This window comes from Nyctereutes procyonoides, unplaced genomic scaffold (genome assembly GCF_905146905.1).
Source record: "Nyctereutes procyonoides isolate TBG_1078 unplaced genomic scaffold, NYPRO_anot_genome, whole genome shotgun sequence".
Taxonomy (NCBI): Eukaryota; Metazoa; Chordata; class Mammalia; order Carnivora; family Canidae; genus Nyctereutes; species Nyctereutes procyonoides.
The window spans coordinates 57,642,947-57,664,297 of NW_026575142.1; the positions used below are offsets into that span (position 1 = coordinate 57,642,947).

At 39.7% G+C, this 21,351-nt stretch overlaps 1 protein-coding gene across 4 annotated transcripts; it reads right to left on the reverse strand.

Annotated features, from left to right (window-relative positions):
* Positions 1-322: 322 nt before the first annotated feature.
* On the reverse strand, positions 323-19,140 carry TRIM59 (tripartite motif containing 59). Of its 4 annotated transcripts, XM_055308140.1 has the most exons (4): positions 19,094-19,140; positions 18,928-18,956; positions 17,402-18,587; positions 323-3,268 (listed from the first exon to the last, which is right to left on the reverse strand). In XM_055308140.1, exons 3-4 carry the CDS (start codon positions 17,510-17,512, stop codon positions 2,051-2,053), a joined length of 1,329 nt encoding a protein of 442 aa, XP_055164115.1. In that variant the 5' UTR covers positions 17,513-18,587; positions 18,928-18,956; positions 19,094-19,140; the 3' UTR covers positions 323-2,050. The 4 variants fall into 4 exon arrangements, with proteins under 4 accessions (XP_055164115.1, XP_055164119.1, XP_055164117.1 ...); XM_055308144.1 differs by lacking the exons at positions 17,402-18,587; positions 18,928-18,956; positions 19,094-19,140 and adding exons at positions 13,328-13,440; positions 14,117-14,204; XM_055308142.1 differs by lacking the exons at positions 17,402-18,587; positions 18,928-18,956; positions 19,094-19,140 and adding an exon at positions 14,117-14,210.
* Between the last annotated feature and the right edge of the window lie 2,211 nt (positions 19,141-21,351).

The window sequence follows — 21,351 nt, forward strand, 5'->3', positions numbered from 1 at the left end:
AAGATCCAATAAAGGTGGCTTGTATCATAGCACAGTCATTAAGTCTGTAAATACATTAGCATGCACTTAAAGATTTGAACTCAAGTATGGTTTTAAATCCAGATTATATAAAGAAAAGAGTAAAGATACAATCAAGTGTTTTCAATGGTGAGAATAGTGATAAATGGAGTTTTTAATACTCTGGTACTAAAGCTCTACATTATTAAAATGTAATAAATTTTAAAGAGTTTAGGTAAAAAAGTTTAGGTAATTCCCATAACCCATATGAAAATTCCAAAGCTACTACTACTCCTGAATTTGAGTTCCTTATCAAGCCACTCAGTGCAAATAGCAAAATAAGTTTATTAAAATACATACTTACACAAAATTTAGAAACATTTCAAGATTATATACTTTAAATTTTACAATTTCATCCTCCTGGTAAAAATCACAGAACAGAACAGCATGTAGTAAGAATTGGTTATCTGTATTAACTATATTCATGCACCATATAAAATTCGTAGTTTTGTCTTACTAAGAACTGGCAACTTACAAAATGGTAATGTCAAACCTAAAATGTATTAAGTATTGCTTCAATTTTTAGCTATAAATGATTCTTAGACATAGATTAGCCCTAACTACATAAAAAACTTGGCTTAACGTTTTGGTAGCATGACAGCAGGAACTCTGAACATACACAGAATTTCCCATATGCTAGCTGTATGGACTTGGGCAAATTACTTTGTCTGTTTCCTTACCTACAAAAATAAAAGTTAATATCTACTTCAGAAACTTAAGTACTTGACACATAATGGCTAACAAATTTCAGTGCTTATCATTTTTATATTGACACTAAACAACCTCAGTCTAAAGTTAATTTTATATTTCAATGCTTTAATATACAGTATTAGTTACCTGGATATTAGCTGAATATTAATATTCAGTGTAAAGTTAATATGTTGTATTTATATTCAATACCTTAGTATTCATCCCCACACACAGACCTCTATTAATAATCTCCAAATGAAAAAAAAATAATAATCTCCAAATGTTCTTTTTCCACACCGGTGATTGTGCTAGATATATTCTGATTCTGGTCATAAATTTGACTTAAATCAGCCAGCCATTTTTGTGTTAAGACATTCTCAGTAGATAAGACAGTAGGAGCATTTTAGAACTATATCCATTTTAATCAAAATTCAAGAAAATTAAATTGATACTTTGATATAAGCATAAGCAAATGGCAGAAAAAAATTTTTAAGACAAATACAGTTTACATGATGCCACCTAAATCTAATGTGGATGGACTATCAACAACATACTATGCCAGTAACGTTTTTAATTTTTATCCAAGAAGTAATTTGGCAAGACTGAAGCCCTGACCAAAAAGTCCAATTTGTACAAACCATAAAACCATTTGAAAAGGTCACTGTTGGTTCTCTAACACTTAAATCTCCAAAAGCAATAGCTTTGTCAGGAATGAATGCTGATGAACACTGTAGGGCTCTTAAATCTAAGATATATCAAATGTATCAGGTGTGTTTGGTCAAAGTCAAAAATATCCTTAATGTAAACAATCCCTTAGTACTTTTAGACTGCTGCTTGAATTTAAAACCTCTACTCACCATCCTTATTTGGCCACTCAAAGGCTTCAAGCCGCATCAAAGGCATATATGGCAAAATTAGGATTTTGCCATCTTTAATCTAAAAACTACATATACATAAAGAACTGCAACACTAACCACTGCAGTAATATACTAAGAAGAAAAATAATGCTAAAAGACTGTATTGGTACTGAAATATTTCAACATCACAGCCATAAAGTCAACCTCAAGCAAATAAAATGGGATAATGTTATTAAATCAAGTTAACTAGATATTCTGGTTTAGGCACCTTATGTTATCATTTCTGACATTTCCACCATCTAAGCAGCATGGATGTTTTAACAGATCTATATATTTGTTGTAATAACTCAGTTTGCTATTTTATTTAGCCATCCTACCCTACTCTCCCTTTCATAATGGTTTAGTCTGCTGTACAGAATAAGCCTATTTAATACAGATTTGGATTTTCAACGAGAAACTAGTATCTTCCACAGGAATTCCTTAAGTAAATATAAAGTGTGACATAGCATATGCTTTAAATCATGCAGATTGTTAGATAAACTTTGGCAAACAGATAGAAAGACTTCAGAAAAACATATTGAAGTGATTTCATTTAAAAAGGTTATTATGTGTTGGTTAAAAAAGAGGATCAACATCAGTATCACTGAAATTAAAGTAACTATAACAATGTTTAAAATCTTAAAAAATTCAACTTCATTTTCATCTTTATCAGGCCAGGAACATGGCATCCTCTTTGAAGAAATTTTCATTTCAGGAATAAGAAGTTTCTTAATTTGTCCAATTTCTGTTCTGCTCCAATCTTCTTTTAATATTTGGCTTACTCGAGGATAAATTTCAACCGGTTGTACTTCAGGAAGTGGTCTTTGTTTCAAAATCTGCACATGTTGGCGGATATCATCAACTTTTTCAAGAAATTTAAGTGGAGACTCTTCCTGTAAAGATGTTGTCAGGGTCATTAATTCAAGCTGCTGCTCTCTCATTTCCTTCATTCTTTCAATTTGTGGAGTATATTCTTGATTAATCAGATTGCTAACATCACAAAGAGCAGCTAGGAAAATTTTTTTTTTCTGTTCTAATGTATCACTAAGCTCCTTAAAATACTGGAGAACAAGTTCCTTATCACTTTGAACCATTTTTTCTGAATTAGATTTCTGTTCTTCCAGCTTTTCAATAAGACGAGTAAGATCTGTCCAGTGTGTGTCAGTTAACTGTTCAAGCAGTTTTTGAGGTGTGTCCTTTTCTTTTAGATAGGCACTCTGAAGATCATCTATGGGATGACCATGATGTTGACCTATGGTAAGGCAATGACCACAAACTAATTTTTTATCTAGGAGACAGTAAACATTTAACGGTTGTCTGTAATGTTCAGGACAGGTGACAATATCTGGATGGTCTTCTTGCTGGTACTTTTCAATAATAGCCCTTAATGCAAAATTAACAGGTAAAGATTCAATACCAGTTGGAGCAATCTCAATAATACTTCTGCAATTGGGGCACTTGAGTGGAATTCGCAAAGGTCTCCATATATAAAAGTTCCCAGATGCCTGAAGAACGTTTTCTAAGCAATTTCTACAAAATGTATGAGAGCATGGTAGTACACGAGGATCTTCAAAAATACTGTAGCAAATGGGACATGTTAATTCATCCTCAAAATTGTGCATTTCCTGTCAAGATAAAAAGGTATTTTAAGACTACATATATATAATAAAGACACTTGTATATACTACATAAAGTTTTAGGTATTAACCACAAAACTATCAATATACTGTGCTTGTTATTTAAAAAAGATAAGGTGTTTAAGGTTTTTTTTTTTTTTTTTTAAATCTTTTTTTTTTTTTTAATTTAGTTACAATAGTCATACAGAGAGAGAGAGAGGCAGAGACACAGGCAGAGGGAGAGAAGCAGGCTCCATGCACCGGGAGCCTGACGTGGGATTCGATCCCGGGTCTCCAGGATCGCGCCCTGGGCCAAAGGCAGGCGCCAAACCGCTGCGCCACCCAGGGATCCCCTGTTTAAGGTTTTTTATATGCAGCTTTTTAAGTACAATTCCTAATATATAATATATAGATATCATTTTTATGAGCTTACTTTGGGACAAAAATGTTAAACAATTCTAATTTGCAGTAAAGACTTCAAATTATCTGTTTGCCTTTCTGCAAAAGTAAAATTCAGTGTTCTGTTTAAGTGTACTTAATGATAACCTGTGCAACTTTTTACATTCTAAGCACTACAATCAAAACTATGCAAAAGAACTGGAAGTCCTAGCCACAGCAGATAAGAAAAAAAAAAGGCATGTACATTGGTGTAAAAACAAAAACAAAAAACAAAACTGTCCCTATTTGCAGACAGGATACTTTATATAGAAAACTCTAAAGACCCACCAAAAAACTCTTAGAACAAATGAAGATTCTGTAAATTAATCTGTTGCATTTCTATACACTTAGTAGCAGGAAGAAATTAACAACCACATTTACCAGAACAAAATACCTTAAGAGTAATCTAAGGAGGTAAAAGACCTGTACTCTGTGAAGACTATTCAACACTGATGGAAGAAACCGAAGACAAACAGGTTGAAAAACAGGCCATATCTCCTGGATTGGAAGAATATTGTTAAAATGTCTATACTGGGGCAGCCCGGGTGGCTCAGCAGTTTAGCACCGCCTTCGGCCCAGGGCCTGATCCTGGAGACCCTGGATCGAGTCCCACGTCGGGCTTGGAGCCTGCCTCTCCCTCTGCCTGTGTCTCTGCCTCTCTTTCTCTCTCTCTGGATAAATAAAAAATCTTAAAAAAAAAAAAAAAAAAAAAAAAAAAAGAACTACACCAAAATAAAAATTTCTGCCAAGCACATGAAAAGGCAATGAGAGATTATTTGCAAATGATATCTGATAAGGGGTTAATATCCAAAATATATAAGGAACTTGTAACCCAACACCAAAACCAATACAATCCAATTAAAAAATGGGCAGAGGACCTGAGTAAACAAATATCACTGATCGCTGGAAACACATCAAAACTACGAGATACCACCTTGTTTGTCAGAATGGCTAGTAACAGACAAGAAAAGTGTTAGCAAGGATATGGAAAAAAAGGAATCCTGTTAGTGGAGTGTAAATTGGTGAAATCACTAGAAAATGGTATGGAGGTTCCTCAAAAAACTAAAAATAGAAAAAACCATACAACCCCGTAATTCCACTACTAGATATTTAACAAAAAAGGTAACACTGGGATCCCTGGGTGGCGCAGCAGTTTAGCGCCTGCCTTTGGCCCAGGGCGCGATCCTGGAGACCTGGGATCGAATCCCACGTCGGGCTCCCAGTGCATGGAGCCTGCTTCTCCCTCTGCCTGTGTCTCTGCCTCTCTCTCTCTCTCTCTCTATCATAAATAAATAAAAAACATAAACTTAAAAAAAAAAAGGTAACACTAATTCCAAAAGATGTATGCACCCCATGTTCACTGCAGCATTTTTGCCATAGCCCAAGATATGGAGGAAACACATGTCCATTAATAGATGAATGGATGAGATCTGGTGTGTATGTGTTTATGTGTATGTGTTTATATATGTACGTGTGTAATAAAGAGACACAATGAAATAATCGTCAGCCACAGAAAAATGAGATCTTGTATCTGAAATAACATGGACAGCCCTGGAGGGTATTATGCCAAGCAAATGACAAAGAAAGACTTAATACCGTATGATTTCACTTAGATGTGCTCTCTAAACAAATGAGCAGGGCTGCCTCAGTGACTCACTCAGCTGAGTGTCCAATTCTTGGTTTCAGCTCAGGTCATGATCTCAGGATCATGGGATCAAGTCCCACATCAGGCTCCTACCTTAGCATAGTCTGCTTGAGCTTCTCTCTCTCCCTCTTCTGCTGCCCCTCCCCCCACCAGTGCTTACTCTTTCGCTTTAAAATAAAATCTTTTAAAAAAATTAAACAAATGAGCAAACAAAAACACCAAAACAGATCCCTAAATACAGAGGACAAACATGATTGTGGGACAGGGGTGGGTGAGGCTGGTGAAATGGGAATTTTATAATATTTTCCTATACATTAGGATATAAGCCTACAATAAGGGCAGGAATTGTGTCTAAACAGAAATTGAAGGGCTCCTGGGTGGCTCAGTCAGTTAAGTGTCCAACTCTTGGTTTTGGCCCAGGTTATAATCTCAGGGTCATAGGATTGAGACCTACATCAGGCTCCACACTTGGCATGGAGTCTCCTTGAGATTCTCTCCCTTTCTCCATGCCCCTCCCCCTGCTTGCTCACATGCTCTCTCTGAAATGTTTTTTAAAAAATTAACATAGAACTTGACACACAGGTATTCACTCAACGTTGGTTGAATAAACACTACCCCTTAAGAAACAAATATTAATAAAATGTCAGATCTTAGGTTTTTGTTTTTTAAATAGCAAAATCTATTTTGTTTAGGAAAAGCTAGGACAGGAGAGACTATCAAAAAATACTCCATTCAGACTGACAATATTCAGAACCCTTATGAGCCAAGATGTACCACATAGATACCAACCTTGAACTGTGAAGCATTCCAGGAAACTAAAGTAATTGGGCAACAGTACAGAAGATGATATACACTGCAGGTAAGTGCAAGTGAATGCACACTAGGGGGACTCCATGACTTTACCCCATACCTACAGAGAGCTCTGTAATCACACAAAAACCACCCATGAAAAACAAATATGTTTCTCAGAGGACTTTAGTGATGTCAGAATTCATAACGAAGGAATAAACAAAACCTATTTTTTTACCTATTTTTTTATAGGTAAAAAAATAACCTTTGAGCAGTGGACATATGTTCAATTTAGATTTAATATTAGAGCTTTTTAATGTTTAAGTACCAAAATCAGGCCTAAAACAGAATCTAACCTTTCCCTCTAAAGTCCTCCATTTGTCAAAATGCTAGAAAACATTACTCCCTGAGGACTCATTTAGAGACCTCAAAAGTTCAACTTTGTTTAGAATGAAGAAATTTACAATGATACTGAAAGAAAATGTCATCTCCTGAGCTCATATAAAATAAAAGCAAATACGGTCCCAAACGTTAACTTTCAGCATATAAAAAATTTTAGTACGATTTAGTTAGAAGTTTGTGGATAATTTGAAAATCAGAAATAAAATCCTACTCTTGGATGACCCTCTTATTTGCTGAGTTATTAAAAACATTTTAGGCAATACATTTATGACAAGACAGAACTGGTGAACATAAACTAGCCTGGTTGAAAATAACTCTGTAAGGCCAGGAACTTTCTGACTCTGGTTATTCCCTAAGAAACAAGAAATAGATAGTTATCATGCTTAAAAGCTAGTTCTTCCAGTAACTACAATGAAATTTTATACAGAAGTTTTCCATATCCAGCTCAGGGTTTTGAGAGGAAAAAAAAAAGGGAGCAAAACCCTTGACCTATGTATATTTTCTAGTATGAATACCTTGGATTTAGGTATGTTACATGTATGCAACAACACTGAAAACTAGGATCAGTGAAGCAATGCCCGGAATATTCCAGGAAAAAAAAATGGCTTCCAACCTAAAATTCCATACTCAGAAAAATAAATTTTGAGAGTAGAATGAAGATAGCTGACATGAGAGGTCTAAAAATGAACACTCACCCACCCTATTCTAAAGAAGCTACTGCAGGAAGAAAAGAAAGGCATTCTCACCAGATTAATGGGGAAATTAAATTCAAGACAACTGTGCAGCAAGTCTAGAGGACAAGTACTCTGGAAAAAGAGGACATATCCAAAAAGAATGTCTTTAATAAACGGAACTGACAATATTTCATGTGTCTGAACATACTGAAAGGTGATGACAAAATTAGTTTGGAAAAGTGATGGAATTATGAAATGAGAGGAAATATATGGCTCATTTATCATATTAGTCATAATATTAAATATTGATTTTACCAAAAACATGACTTAGGGACTGAATGCCTGTCCCCCCAAAATTCATGTTGAAATCCTAACAGTTGGGATCCCTGGGTGGCGCAGCTGTTTGGCGCCTGCCTTTGGCCCAGGGCGCGATCCTGGAGACCCCGGATCGCGTCCCACGTCGGGCTCCCGGTGCATGGAGCCTGCTTCTCCCTCTGCCTGTGTCTCTGCTTCTCTCTCTCTCTGTGACTATCATAAATAATAGATAGATAGATAGATAGATAGATAGATAGATAGATAGATAGATAGATAGATAGATAGATATTAAAAAAAAAAAGAAAGAAATCCTAACAGTTAATGTGATGGTATCAGGAAGTACAGCCCTCTGCCCTCATGAATGCTATTAGTGCCCTTACAGGAGACATGATGGCCTGCTCCCTCTCTTTCTCAACTCTCCAACACTTAAGGACAACAGCATTAAGATGGCCATCTGCTAACCAGAAAGGGAGTTCTAACCAGAATCCAACTGTGCTGGCATCCAGATCTTGGACTTCTCAGCCTCCAAAACTGTGAGAAGTATCTGTTCTTTAGGTGACCTAGTCCATGGTATTTTTAACAGCCCAGACTAAGAAAATGATAATTATACTGGCCAGAGGGAATAAAAGAAGAAAAGTGTTTAAGAATTAAATCTTTTTTAAATATAAGATTATTTAAGAAAGAGAGCACGAGCAGGGCGGGGGGGGCAAACTCCTCACCCAGCAGAGAGCCGGACAGAGGGCTCAATCCCAGAACCCTGGGATCATGACCTAAACTGAAGCCAGAGGCTTAATCAACTGAGCCACCCAAGCAACCCAAGAACTAAATCTTAATCTTCCCTAATAAGAAGTCAACACATGCCTAAAAGTAAAAAAAAAAAAAAAAAAAAAAGTGTGTGTGTGCGTATATATATATTGCATACTAATACAAATAATATATATTACACACACACATATCCCAAGTAATCACATTAAAAGCATATTATTTAAAAATCTAGAAGCAGGTGCATCTGAGTAGCTCAGTCGGGTAATCTGAGTAGCTCAGTCGGGTAAGCATCTGCCTTTGGCTCAGGTCATGATCCTGGAGTCCCAGGACAAAGCCCCACATTGGGCTCCCTGCTCAGCAGTCTGCTTGTCCCTCTGCCTCTCACCCCACTCATGCGCTGTCTCTCCCTCTCTCTCTCGCTCATTCTCTCAAATAAATTAATAAAATCTTAAAAAAAAAAAAAAAAACCTAGAAGCAAATACCAAAAGAAATCATTAAATGAAAGTGTTGTTTCTAGAGAATAGGAATCAGGAGTGGGGAAAGTGAGGGCAGGCGGCTGATATTTTTCATTATTAACCTACATAATGCTATTTTATTTTCAACTATTAACATCTAATTAAAAAGATAAAATTTTAGAGTGAGATACTACTAGAAGCATCCAGGCAAAAAAGCAAGCTATTGAAAAAAAAGGAAAAAAACAATGGTCTCAGAATTCTGCTCTGGGAGACTGTAATTTCTAAAAAGGGACACAATTATCTCCCACATATGCTCCTCTGCAGTGTGGCTTTGGTGATACTCCTCCATCAAAAGATGAAATCTCCCCACAAAAAACACAGGTAGGCCATGTGGCTGCTTTGATCAACAGAATGAAGTACCAGCGATGCTATGACCGTTCTGGGTATAGCCCTTAATTAGCCTGGTAAGGTTATTGCCTCTAAGAGTCATGAATCACTATGTAAAAAGTCCAGGCTACTCTGCCAGCAGGAGGGAAAAGTAGAGAAGCAATGAAGTACCAGACACGTGAGTGAAAAAGTCATCATGAACATGCAGCCAGTCAAGCCTTTAGATATTTTTTACATGGTGGTACATATAACCAGAATAAGCAACAAGGAATGCTGAAAGATCATATAGCAGTGTCCACAGGGTCTAAAAAGGAAATGATATGATCTAAGAATTCTTTACCCAGCCAAGACGTAATTTATTCATGTGAAACAAAAATACTCCTAGGAAAATCTATAGGGTTTTTAAAAAAAATTCTAAAGAGCAGAGCTGAAGTTATACGCTTTCATTACTAAACAAAAGGAATATAACAAATGATTCCTCTAAAGGAAAAGAGTTAAAAAAAAAAAAAAGGGAAAACCAACCTAGGAAAAGCAGAAGAAAATAATACAAATAAAGGTGGCAATGAATTAGAAAACAAAATTGTAAGAACTGATAAACCCAAGAGCTGTCTCTTTAAATAAGCCATTAGTGGGCAGCCCAGGCGGCTCAGCGCCACCAGTCCAGGGTGTGATCCCGGAGACCTGGGATCGAGTCCCACGTCAGGTTCCCTGTGTGGAGCCTGCTTCTCCCTCTGCCTGTGGCTCTGACTCTGTCTCTATGAATAAATAAATAAAATCTTAAAAAAAAAAAATAGGCCATTAGCTATCTGGGATAGACAGCCTCGAAATGGCCCCCAATAACCTCCACTTCCTAGTCATGTCCTTTTAGAATACCTTTCCCTTAAAAAACAAACAAACCCTTTCCCTTGAGTGTAGCCTGGACCTAGTGAGTGAGTGACTCCCTTTTTTTTTTTTTTTAAGATTTTATTTGAGAGAGAGTGCACAAGCAGGTGGTGTGTGTGTGTGTGTGTGTGTGCGCGCTGCGCGCGCGCGCGCGCAGAGGAAGAGGGAGAAGCAGACTTCCCACTGAGCAGAGAGCCTGACAAGAGACTCAATCCCAGGACCCTGGAATCATGACCTAAGCCGACCTAAGCCGAAGGCAGATGCTTTAACAGACTGAGCCACCCAGGTGACCCCCTAGTAACTCCTTTCTAACAAACGAATACAGCAGAAATGACAGGATATTACTTCCAAGGTTTTATAATAAAAGACCACGATTTCCATCAGGAATGATCTGGCTCTCTTCATTATCTCTTGGATCACTGTCACTGAGAGAATCAAGAGGCCATGTTGTGAACAGATGAGGGTCCACTCAATATATGGCAAGGAACTACAGCCCTCAGTCTAACAGCCCCCTAGAAACTGGAAGCCTACCACAACTACATAAGTGAGCTTAGAAGCAAGACACTTCAGGGCCAGTGAAATCCTGCAATGACTGCAGCCTCAGCCAACAACTTGACTGCAACCTCATGAAAGACCTTAGGCTGGAGGCACTCAGCCAAGCTGCTCCTAGATTCCTGATCCACAGAAATTGTACTTTAATATTTTAAAATTGTATTTTAATATTTTAAGCTGCTAAATGTTGGAATAATTTTTATGTAGCAATAGATTAATACACTATCCTAGTCAAGAGGGAAAAGAAGTAACACATATACAAAGTCAGCACTGAAAAAAAGGAAATAAACCAAATATAGAAAAAGCCAAAATTATAATACAATACCTTGCATAATTCTATGCTGTATTTGAGGAACTACAAAAAATGAATTATTCTCTATAGCAGTTCAAATGCCAAACTGATCAGAAAATATAAAGCAAAATATGAGAGAAATTCAAAATCAGGAAAGTGCTACTTCAAAAAAAAAAAGAGGAGAGGGGAAGACAAGCTTCTCTGGGGAGTTCTTTAATTTTTAAGAGGCAATTTCTCGTTTAACTGTTCGAGAATACAAAGATAGGGAGTTTGCAAATCGTTTTGAAAACAATATAACATGATTCCAAAATCTAACAAACTAAAAATAGACTAATTTCAAAAATGGACACTGATATAAAATCCTGAACACGGTATTAGCAAAAACAAATCCAGAGTACATCAAAAGAATACAGTACAAAAAAAAAAAAAGAATACAGTACAATGACCAAAATGAGGTTCTTCCCAGAAATGTAAAGTTAATTTAATAACAAAAAATTACTCAATTAGGTCAATCGAGAAAAACTGTATGATTGCAAAAGATATGGAAAATGCATATAATATAAAAATTAGTAAGAAACCCACAAAGACAGAAAGTGAAATGGGGCTAGAGGGAGAGGAGACGGAGAGTTATTGTTTAGTTCTAAGTTTGGGAAGATGGAAAATGTTTTGGAGGCAGATGGGTAATGACAGTTGCACAATAATGTGAATGTACTTAATGACAGTAAATTGCACACTTAATGGTTATAGTAAGTACATTTTATGTCTAATTTCAAAACAATAACTTTTTTTAAAAAATTTTAAGTGCCTTGCCTATTACCTTGTCTTTCCTCTGCCAAATTAATTGTAGAATCAACTTTCATTATCTTATGTTTTTAGAAAGCAAAGAAGTAAAATAAAAGTCACCCATGTAAAATGCTATTTTCCTCTGGTGAGTACTAAAAGCCCAAGTAAACATTGATAATTTATATCAAGATTTCCTGTTATCCTTTTTAAAGTCCTCAAGATATGAATATAAAAAATAAAGCTGAGGCTAATCATCCACTTATAAGTTATTTTACAAAATTCTTGTTTAAGTGTCAAAAACAAATACACTTCTGAATATCTAAACTTTTTATATAGTCTTTCTCCAGAAAACAGACTTTCTACAGAACCTCCACTATGTCTAACTAGATAGTCCGCACTGATTATAGATTATGGAGAATTAAACAGTACAAAAAAAAAATCATAATCCATTCTACTACAGAGTAGTGTGTAAACTACTTTTTAAGTTTTAATTCACGAATAATGCCTTTCATCTCTAAACATGAATAGTAATAAAACATCCATTACATTTTACAACCTCTGAAGAAAATTATGTTTACCACATTATAGAGTTAAGTGACTTGCTCTAGGAGTTACAGTGTGAGTCAGCTTAAAGTCTGGGAAAATTCTGATTGGGTCTCACATCTTTGTGGCCCTAACTGATATACAGCACATTTTATGCAATTCAAGATTACTTTAGAAATACTACAACTGTGCCATCCATATATATAAGGCAAGATTTTAAAAATGCTTTTGTATGTATAAACATACAAAAATTTTGTATGTATATTTTGTATAAATATACAAAAATAATGAAGGATCACCATAACTTTTTTTTTTAACTTTCAAAAAAAAACAATCCTATGGTCAGATAGGACTTTAAGTCTGTCCATTTGCACGGTTCTTGCATCCTGACATCAATCTATTTCCCCAAACTAAGAAAGAAACTACCTATGTGATCTAACCAGGAACTTGTGAGAAATTCAGGTTTTCATTGCTTTTTCTTCAGTATTTTTCACAGTGAAAATATATTCAGCAATATGTTTGCTGAAAGACAATGTTAAAACTAACATTATCTAAAAATCCAAATTTCACCTCGCCAGACTGAAGTATGGTACCTTCCTTCAAAGGATAGCTACACAAGTCATCAAAAAAAAAAAAAAAAAAAAAAGCAAATCAGTATGTAAATACATAGTAAAAAGGTAGCCAGGTAATTTAAGTAATAAATGCAACCTGCAGGTCTGTATGCATAAAATGATACCATTTGCGTGTTCAAATGCACACAAATCCTTGTAAAATTTCTTAAAGGATATACAAAAGTGACTAACTGCAAGGTATAGGTCAGATGAGGGAGCTGTTTTCACTTCATGCTCCGCCCAGATGGCTTGAATTTTATACATCAAACATGTCTTTTTTACAGATTTAAAAGCCTCATCTTCCACTTTAAACCATTCACTTGGGAAATTTACCAAGAACTTCTTTTGTATTCACTTAAACTTTCAGAGCTTACCTACTTTGTTGATCTTCCCCCTTGGCGACTGAGTATATTCTCCAACTTTTTCAGTTTCTTTTATTCGTATTCTAAAATCAACTTTATCTTAATGTTTTAGATTTACATTCTCAAAAAAAAAAAAAAACATTAAAATGACATCACAGGAATAGCTATCTCACCCTTGGAGGTTTATCTCCCCGTGCCTCATGGCGTTTTCACAAAAATGGTGACAAATATCAACAGTTGTTGGTGCAGGCGAGGTACCACTTGTACACTGCATATCCCAACAAACCTGTGACCAAATAAATTGTCACAAAGGACCTCTTTTTTGTAGCGTCAAGTTATTTTACGAGCTCTTGAAAATGTTAGCCAACAATGGCGATGACGGAGCAAACATTCACGCGCACTTGTGACTTAGTAAAAGTTAACTTGAGGACCAGAACCATCCATGGCAGTGAAAGATTTTGCCAGATTAAAATGATAAACACCGACTGAGGTTATTCCCACCAGCACGTCAGTACATCTCTCAGTTCTGCCACCGAGTGTTGTGGGACCCTGGGTCGGTGTGTGCTAGCGCCTCTGTGAGCCGCGGTTTCACCTGTAAAATGGGCACGGTCCCTGACGGGCTTCGCCGCACCAGCCCCCTTCCTTCCCTCTCCGCGGTGGAGGGCAAATCCCCCCGAGCCTCCTCCGAAGGCGCCTCCCCCGGAGCCCGCGCGAGGGCGGGGTCCCGCTCGCGCCCCTCAGCCCCACGCCGGGCCGGCCTGCTCACAGAAAGCGGCTCCACAGCCGAGGGAGGAAAACGGCAGCCCGCGAACTCCTCACACCCGGACGCGCGGGCACAGGCGCAGCACCCAGGCCGCCCCCCCGGTCCTCGCGCACACCCGGCATCCCAGCCGGGCTTACAGGCGAAGAAGAGGGGCCCGGGGACGCCTTCTCGGACCCGAGGAGACGCTCCGTAGACTCACCGCGGGGACTCTGAGACCGCCCTCCTCCACAGCCCGAAACTGCTCTACGGCCTCCGCACGCGGCGTCCCGGGGATGCTTGGCGTCCCCGCCCTCCTCCGCCCCGGGGGAGTTCAGGTGCCCAGACGGGGCGGGGCCTCGCGGAGCCCCAGGGCGCAGGCGCAGTCTCCGTGCAACATTCAACTGCGCGGCGTCCGCCAATGGGAAAGAGCGCGGGGCAGCCGTTCAAAAGTAAACGGCCGGCGGCGCCTGCGGGGGCGGGGGCGGAAGGGCGGGGCGGGGCGGGGCGGGGCTCCTGGCCGGGGCCGGCGTCTGCACCTGCGCACTAGCCGCCGGCCGCCTCTCGGAGGCGCGGGGGGCGCGCGGCCCGAGGCGCTTCCGGAAGCCGCGGCGATCGGATGGGCGGGCGGCCCCCGGGCGAGCGAGCGGGGTGGGCCTGGCGGCGGCCGACGACCCCACCAGGACCGTTCCGCAGCCTGGTTTTCTTCTTGGCGCGCAGCCGGCAGGTGCGGGTTCCCACCGTTACCTCACAGGTTCCGCCGCGGGACGTCTCCGCCGGCCCCGAGGGCACACGCGCCCCGGCGGCGCGCGCGTCCTCCGCGACTCCGAGTTTCCTCGTGGGGGCGAAATGTGGACGCCTGGACCGGCCAGAGTACGTGACGGGGTGCAGGGGAGGGGGACTCTGTTCTCTACAGTTTGGGGGAACGTCCTCTGTGGCAGCTGCTGGGGCCTCAGGACCCTTCAGGAGCATCCCTCTCATCTCCCTCCCCTCCCTCCTTTTCCACCCTGAAATGATCACCTAGAGATGACCCCTGTTGCTCAAATTCCTGATTTCTGATTCAATCTCTTCACCCTGTTTTTCACCTAGTTAAACCCCCTAGAATCAGAAAACAGTTCAGTTGTCCTTTTCCCCCTTTTTTTTTTCTTGAGAAACTTTATCCATCTGTATCAAGATTCCTCACAGTTTCCATCTCTTACCTCTACTGGAAAATCCTTAAACGCTGTGCTAAACTGCGCCTTGGTATGCGGGATATTGCCAGTACCTTCAGGTACTAGTCTGCTGCAGTAAATTATAGAAAAATAATAAGCGTGACGTGAAACAAGGTAATATCAGAGAGTCCTCAGTCCATTTCAGATGGCCTCACCAATTCAAGTTACTGAAAACCTTGCTTAGAATTTGTGGATTCTGTCGATATCCCAAGATTCCCGCTGTGACATGATGGTACAGATCCATTTCAGCTTTCTTATGCGTATACATTTTCTTAAACATTGGATTCATCCTGATAGATTTTTAATTTCCTCTCAAAGTAATACGGATATCTTTCCATGGCAGTAAGTGCACTATACCTATCTAAAAATTATTTTCTTTAAAAAAAAAAAAAAGTGAACCAGTGATGTTACTATGGATATTGGGTGATTGTGAAGTATCCATGTAGATCCCTCACTTTTTTTTTTTTTTATATCCCTCACTTGTAATCAGTGTACTGTTGCAGGACCTGTGGAATGCAAAGGCCCAGAAAGAATTTTTGAGACATTGTGTGGTACAGCTTCCGAAGTTTAAGTAGTACAGGGACAGGACCTGTGGGCAAAAAGAGCTGCACTTTTTTTTTTTTTTAAGAGCTGCACTTTTGCTGTATGAAGTTGGTAGTTAATATGCTTAGTGTGCCCAAGGAGGGGGTGAAGGGGGGGATATGCGGGGAGTATGAGATCATAAATGTTTTCTTTGAGTTTCTACTCAAAACCACTTTCTTGGGACACCTGGGTGGCTCAGTGGTTGAGCATCTGCCTTCTGCTCAGGGCGGGATCCTGGGATCCAGTCCCGCATCAGGCTCCCTGCAGGGACCCTGCTTCTCCCTCTGCTCTCTGTGTGTCTCTCATGAATAAATAAATAAAATATTTATAAAAAAAAAAAAACTTCCTGAGGTTTTTTTGGGCACCAGCAGCTGGCTCAGAAAAGCGTGTGGCTCTTGATCTTGGGGTCATTTGGGGACACACCAACAATATAAGAAAACTTCGTCATTTTAACAGAGAAAAGCAGAATTTCAATCTTATACCAGTGTACTTTAAAAATCCATTCATTTCAACTTTAGTCCTATCCACATATAAAATTATTTTCTAAAAATTTCCCTTCACAAATCTACAACTCTCTTTTCATTCAGATTTTGTCCCAAGCCTTTTCTCTCCAAATAACCAGTCTCATTTTAGGGCCAAATTACTTTCTTTTTCCCTCAACAAAATGTATTCCCATTCCTGGTATCTTTCTTATTAAAAACATCTTTTCGGGGGATCCCTGGGTGGCTCAGCGATTTGGCGCCTGCCTTTGGCCAAGGGCGTGATCCTGGAGTCCTGGGATCAAGTCCCGCATTGGGCTCCAGGCATGGAGCCTGCTTCTCCCTCTGCCTGTGTCTCTCTCTCTCTCTCTCTCATAAATAAATAAATCTTTAACAATAAATAAAAACATCTTTTCTCGCATACAGAATTCCTTCCCTAATTTCCATCAGTCTTCATTACATTTAGCAGAATTTTAACTCTTAGCAACCTTAATCTTGAGTGAAAAATTAAGTAGTAATCAATTGTGAACTGTTACACCAGAATTCTTTAGATCTGAAATTTATATTTCAGAGTTTCAAAAGACATGTTTTTCCATACTATAATTTTTCAATAAAGCAGAAAGCATGATTACCAATAACCCCAAGTATCCTCAGTCTCTAAAGCCAAAAGCAGATGAACCTAGGTTCAGTAATCAATGATTTAATATACTATCTTATTTGGAAAAGACTTAGATATCCAATAAGTTTAACCCAATTTGTCACCTAATTTAGAGGAACTTTAAAAGTTCAGGTTACAAAGATTTTAAAAGCTTTTTTAACTTTAAAACAAAGTTACCCATGAGAACTTTTAGACAGACAAAATTAACCATCATATTAAGCCATCTTTTGCTGACAAATTGCAACAGATAACATGAGCTTATTTGACCTTTAGTAAGCTTTGGTAGAATAAAAGTTTTAATGCTACTCACTCAAAACACATGTTTTTTTTTTGTTGTTTTTTTTTAAGTAGGCTCCCTGCCCAGCATGGAACCCAGTGCAGGGCTTAAACTCACAACCCTGAGATTAAGACCTGAACTGAGAACAAAAGTTAGATGCTTAACCCACTGAGCCACCCAGGCACCCCCAGACAGCTCTATCTTAATTAAACTAACAAATTAAATTAGTCTAAATACCAAATATATTGCACCTGGGTCCACTTTAAAGTTCATCAAGTTGTTCCCCACTGCCAATTTTTACCTGGGGGAGCCGTAGGGATATGAAGTGTGCAGTTTCAGTCCAGGGAGAGATGCTCTTTGCTCCTTTGCTGGCAAAGGGTAGGAGGAGAGGCTCCAATAGCACCAGAGGCATGGAGGCCAGGCATTATTACAAAAGAAGATGAGGCACTTTCTTCCTTCAATCCTGTTGTCCAAATTGACTCCAGTGTGTTAGGAGACAGGCCAAAGGGGAATCCTCTGGGATTGAGGATGTTGATCCCTTAGTCAATTCCTACAAAACTAGGAGAGTACATTAACTAACTAGGAGCCCATTACCAAAATCCCCCTCAGCTCCTGAATGGGTATCCCATCAAGAATACTGCTAGTTTCCAGGATTCCAAGTGGCAGGAGATGTCCTTCTTTCTCAACAACTCTGATACCTTTGTACTACCTGAGAAGGGGTGTCGACCTCCCTTTGCTCCCCCACTGCATCCTATGCTACAATAGATGCTGGTAAATGGACTGAAACACCATAGAAATTAGGGCTGCCTCTTTCCTTTTGGGGGTTCTATATGTTTGGTGACCAAGAATCATACCCTTTGTAAGCTTGGGTCTAGTATTAATGGATGGGGTAGAGGCCCTAGCCTTTGCCAAGAAAGGGCAGCTATTTTATATCATATGAAGCATCATATATCTAAGCTAGAAGTACTTTCAATCAGAGAGCGAGACCAATAATGCCAAACAAACCATAGGACAAATGAGAGACATATAAAAAAAAAAAAAGTATGGAACTCCTGTCTAATCCAGGCAACTTTCTCATGGGCTTTAGCCATGATCTAGCACCAAGGGAGTAGTCACCTATTGGTTGAGCGCCCCACCTGGGTAATAGCTCCAGCTGTGCTTTCCTTTTGGGAAGCACACAGCCATATCTTGGATTTCATGCTCAGTGAGGGATCATGCCAGGATACTTAGAAGGTAACCTTACACAGGAGTCTTAGAATGACCATCCTAATAACATTATGTGGCCATCCCATGCCTGAAGAGAATATATACAGCAAAAGAACAGGAAAAATAAGGAGAATCTGATTTCTTAGCTCAACACCGTTATGGCTGAGGTAATAGTGTCCAGTCAAGCATCAGGAGTCCACCCCTCCCTGTAGTGTAGCCACTGGTAAGAGGTTCTCTCTTGAGCAGAACATGTTCGAAGGTTCATACTATTCAGGTCATCTCTGAAAAAGAAAAAGAACAGGAAAGAAACAAAGACCAGGAGTAAAGAAGATCAAGTCACACTGACTCAGTTCACTCCATTGTCCCCATATGGGTCCCCATAAGGGCCACCAAAAATGTGGGATTATGGAGCACAATGGCCAAGAAAGAATTCTTGAAACGTTGTACAATTTAGAAAGTTTATCTAAGTAGCATGGGGACAGGACCCACAGCTCTAGGTCAGCATACTGGGCTAAAGGTGAACATTTTTCTGCTTCTATTTCCCATCAGTAACACTCTGGTAGAGGATGTTGGTAATGGGGGAGGCATGCAGTGCAGAAAATAAATGAGAAATCTCTGTACCTTTCCTTCAATGTTGCTGTGAACCTAAACTTTAAAAAAAAAAAAAAAGGTCTTTACAAATTGTTTAAACTTTTTAGTATAATTGCTTCCAGAATTAGTTGATACAGCTGAATAATGCTTTGAGCTATTATATTTTCTACCTGTGTCTTCCCCTCTACCTTCTTACCTGAACACAGTTCTGTAGCAAGATAGGTGAAGTAGGTCTCACGAGATTTAACTGGCTTCTGTTTTCCAAAAAGCCTCAGCCCACTGAGGAAAAGAATATATAAGGAAAAAGGCTGAATGTTTGGGAGAGGCAGAAGGAGAGAAGTCTGATAGCCACTTCAGACTAGAGATTTCAGCTCCTACTGGAGGAAACCATCACACCTAACAGGAAGGGCTGCATCGGTTTCTAGCGGGACACTGGCTTCGAGGCCAACTCCGTCATGGCCTTTTGTGACCCAGCATGACCAGGAAGTGGCAGAGAGCTTCCGGAGCCTACACAAAGAGTGGCAGCCTCAGCAGTGACAGTCAACTTGCCCCTACTTGGGTTTGTGGGCTGTGATTCGGCACACTACAGAAGATAGTGTTGGCCTGGAAAGGTCGGACGGAAGACAACATCCAGATGCAGGAGTACACACTTAAAATCCATAAGCTTGGGCAGCCCGGGTGGCAGCAGTTTAGCGCCACCTTCAGCCCAGGGCCTGATCCTGGAGACCTGGGATCGACGAGTCCCATGTCAGGCTCCCTGCATAGAGCCTGCTTCTCCCTCTGCCTGTGTCTCTGCCTCTCTCTCTCTCTCTCTCTCTCTCTCTCTCTCTCTCTCTCTCATTCATGAATAAATAAATATATTTTTAAAAATCCATAAACTTAAAAATCTGAGGTGCTCAGGTGCTTGGCTACCCCCAAAGAGGAAGGGAGGGGGGAACATCAGCTGCTTTGTGGCTCTGTCTATATACTGGAGCCAGTATATACAATATCAAACAAGGAAAAGGAAAAGAAAAAAAGATGATAAACTTTGGTAGTTATTAACAGATTATATGAAGAAGAGGCAACAAAACATGAATTTTATGGCAATCTCTGGTGCTCGGGTCAGACTACCTGCTTACACATTCTCTGGCTCCAGCACCAGAAGAGAAGGCCTGAGTCACAGAGAAGAGCCTCTAGGCAAGCTAAAACACTTGCTAGTTTGGGGGTTGAACAGCTACAGACCTCAACAGCCCTCTGTTGTCTCCCATCACATTGTCCTCATCGGAATTATAATACAGACAACCTGTGATTTTCCAAAGCTGGAAGACACCTGTGGCTCATTTCTAGGACTTCAAAGAAAACACAGCAGCAACAGCTCCCGTGATTACAGTCCCAGTGCATTGAGAACAATGAGCCGGGAGGATTTCCTAATATTTCGTAGAAGTTCATTTCAGCTGCAAAAAAGCACCTAACTATATGATACAGTAGAGCTCACAGACTCAGAGAAAATCTAGAAAAACCTCATTTTAGGAAGAAAAAAAATCTACCCACCATGTTGCCTTAATGCTGAATTTGAGCCCAAATTTGATATTACTACCTAAAAATATATAAGCTACACAATTTCATTTTGAGGTGGGGGGAGGACAGAGCTAGAGGGAGAAGCAGACTCCCCGCTGAGCAGGGGAGATGTGGGACTCGACCCCTGGACCCTGGTATCATGACCTGAGCCAAAGGCAGATGCCTAACCAATTAATCCGTCCAAGCTCCCCAAGATTTCCTTCTTTTTATGGCTGAATAATATTCCATTATATATATTTTGCTATATCTCACAACTTCTTTATCCATTATCCATCAGTGGATATTTAGTTTGCAGCCATATCCTGGCTACTGTAAATAATGCTGCAGTGAAGGGGGGGGGGGCGGGTGCAGATACCTTTTCAAATTGGTGTTTTTTTGTTTTCTTCAGATAGAGACCCAGAAGTGGAACTGCTGGATCATATGCCACTAGCTTTTCTTAAATGCTCAATGTTAATCTTAAAATGTGTCTGTAACCTTAAATAAATTTGGACACCTCTTAATTTAGGCACTTAATATTCAGTTTCCTAGAACATTCTGTTTGTAATTGTTATGCCATCATCATATTTATTTTAATTATCCAAATATATTGGGGTGCCTGGGGTGGCTCAGTCAGTTAAGCATCAGCCTTCAGCTCAGGTCATGATCCCAGGGTCCTAGGATCCAGTTTCCTTTTGTTCTCTTTCAGGATGCCCTTAGTGTTCATTATAACCAGAATTCACCTTTTCTGAAAGTTTAGGCAGATTCGAAGACAAAAGCATACGGTATGATTTGTCCCATACCCTGCCTCACTGTTGAGATGATCCCACCAAATAAGTGTTAGAGACAGCGTTCAAAAAAAGGAAGAGATTGCCACCTCACCTATGGCATAACCTCAATACAATGGCTAACATTTATTGA

What these genes read in the sequence shown, in the direction of transcription:
- TRIM59 (XM_055308140.1), bottom strand. Translation starts at nt 17,512, where the DNA reads ATGCCTCTGGTGCTATTGGAGCCTCTCCTCCTACCCTTTGCCAGCAAA. An exon ending in TATCCCTACGGCTCCCCCAG is followed by an intron (nt 3,269 to 17,401) that starts GTAAAAATTGGC and finishes TTATCTTGACAG; the next exon opens with GAAATGCACAATTTTGAGGA.